Source organism: Gekko japonicus, unplaced genomic scaffold, assembly GCF_001447785.1.
Source record: "Gekko japonicus isolate JY-2015 unplaced genomic scaffold, Gekko_japonicus_V1.1 scaffold2941, whole genome shotgun sequence".
NCBI lineage: Eukaryota > Metazoa > Chordata > Lepidosauria > Squamata > Gekkonidae > Gekko > Gekko japonicus.
The window spans coordinates 111,847-114,245 of NW_015170365.1; the positions used below are offsets into that span (position 1 = coordinate 111,847).

General features: G+C 51.8%; 1 protein-coding gene across 1 annotated transcript in view; it reads right to left on the bottom strand.

Annotated features, from left to right (window-relative positions):
* Positions 1-1,065: 1,065 nt before the first annotated feature.
* MISP (mitotic spindle positioning) overlaps positions 1,066-2,399 on the bottom strand; it is a 28,283-nt gene continuing 26,949 nt past the window's right edge. The window contains exon 4 of the mRNA XM_015418229.1: positions 1,066-1,137. Within this exon, the coding sequence (XP_015273715.1) occupies positions 1,066-1,137 (72 nt within the window). The remainder of the gene's footprint in view (positions 1,138-2,399) is intronic.

Below are 2,399 nucleotides of genomic sequence, written 5' to 3' on the forward strand. Positions count from 1 at the left end.
CTGGAAGCAGCTGCCGCCAAAGCACAAGGATCTTCACTGACTGACTGAAGGTAAGCTGCGGCAGCCATTTTGTGGCCGGCTCTGCCTCCTGCGGCAGCCATTTTGTGGCCGCCTCTACCTTCTGCGGCAGCCATTTTGTGGCTGCGCCCACCCTGTCCTGTCAGAATTACAAATGTGACCCTAGGCTGAAAAAGGATGGGGACCCCTGTGATAATAGACTGTTCAAGTGGAGGTCCTCGTTGGGCGACTATCCGATGAACGAGCGAAAGCTCCCTTCACAAATGTCCGCCGGGACTGCAGGTGAGTTGTCGCCAGCATTCCGTGTGAGAATCTGGGACGAAGGTGCCACGCGTGGCAATACAGTTTGGTTGCTGCCACCTGATGAGGGTAGAACCGGGACGTGTGGGTCGGCAGACTGGTACAGCGTGAAGCCCATGAAGGTAGTGGGATCAGCAAGTAGGTGCTGAACACCTGTGAGGTTTTAGGGAGCAGGAAGCTTGGGTGAGAATCCTGCTGGCACGCTTGCTTCAGTGTGCTCTTTATTTATTTAATTTTACTTCATTTATACACTGCCTTTCTCTGCAATGGGGGGGTGGGACCCAAAGTGGCTCGCAGCATCTTTCCCTTCTCCATTTGATCCTCACAACAACCTTGTGAGGGAGAATGTGACTGGCCCAAGGTCACCCAGCAGGCTTCCATGGCAGAGTGGGGATTCGAACCCAGGCCTCCCTACACCCTCTAACCCCCATCACCATGCCACCTCTTCTTTTTTTAAGCTTGTGTTTTTGCAGATAAACAGAGTTCGTTTCTCAAAGAGCCTAGAAACCTCCAAAGCGCTCTCCCGCCATAGTGCTCTGAAGGGCCCCACTGCTCAGGGAAAAGAGAAGAAAAAGGCACCGGTCCCAGCATACCTTGGGGCGACGCAAAACAAGCTCTTCTCAAGGCATGCAGGACGCTAGCTGAAGGTGCTTCTCTTTGCCACCGATATGGAAATGTGTTTAGTAGAGTCTTGGGGAAAAAATACTTCATAATAACTCTTAGCATTCGTGTGTCCCTTCGGAGTGTTCAGTGCAGTTCTTGCATCCCGTACCACAGTCCTGTAGGGTAGGCCAGGACGATGATGGCAATGAGCTGAGGCTGAGAGAGAGTGACAGAGTGCAATCTTAGGCATGAACTTTGCCCAGAAGCAAGTCTCCGTGAGTTAAAAGGGATTTACTTCCTGATAAGCTTTGTGAGTTGCCCAAGAACCCCTAATGGCAGAGGTGAGATTTGCACATGGTAAAAAGGTAAAGGTAAAGTTTCCCTTGCTCGAAAGCCAGTCGAGTCCGACTCTAGGGTTGCGGTGCTCATCTCCGTTTCAAAGCCGAAGAACCAGCGCTGTCTGAAGACGTTTCCGTGGTCATGTGGCCGGCATGACTAAACACCAAGGTGCGCGGAAAGCTGTTACCTACCCACTGAAGTGCACATGGTACTTTCTGGCTTTTTGAAAACTAGCATGAAGAAGAAGAGGAGGAGGAGGAGATTGGATTGGATTTATACCCCCCCCTTCATTCAGAGTCTCAGAGCGGCTTAAAATCTCATCCCCCTCCCTACAGCAGACACCCTGTGAGGTAGGTGAGGCTGAGAGAGCTCTTTCGAGGACTGCTCGTGAGGGAACAGCTCCGAGAGAACTTGTGACTGACCCAAGGTCACACCAGCAGCTGCATGTGGAGGAGTGAGGACTCAAACCCGGTTCTCCCAGATTAGAGTCTGCACACGTAACCACTTCACCAAACCAGCAAGGGTCCCCCAGTGTGGTGCCCATGGGAACCGTGGCACCTGCCGACACCTTTCCTTGTGCCCGTCAAGTGTTTTAGAAACACTTCTGTTGACCCTTAGAGATTTGATTGGCTGTGCTGATTTTTTTTTAAATTGTGCTTTGGCGGCGGCTGCCACCACAGTACAAGGATCTTCACTGGTGTGACTGAAGGTGAGCTGCGGCAGCCATTTTGTTACTGGCCCCGCCTCCCCTTGGCAGCCATTTTGAGGCAGCCCTTCTGTTTGCTGCACCCACCCTGCCATGTCAGAATTCCCAGTGTGCCTGCAGGCTCAGAAAGGTTGGAGACCCTGGATTAGAGGATAAGAGAATGAATCCAGCAGGCTGCCAGTTCGAATCTCATTTCATTTCTCATTTCAGCCACAAACATGCCCTCGGTGCAGTGTTCCCTCTAAGCTGAGTCAGTGTGAGCCAGCTCACAGTTTTTTAGCCTCCGGCTCACACACTTCTGTCTTGGCTCAGGAAGGACGGCTCCAGAGCAAACGAATTCATGCAGTTGCCAAATTGCTCGCTCACGACTTGAATGCCAGCAGCTCACAAAGTAGAATTTTTGCTCACAGGATTCCACATCTTAGAGGGAACA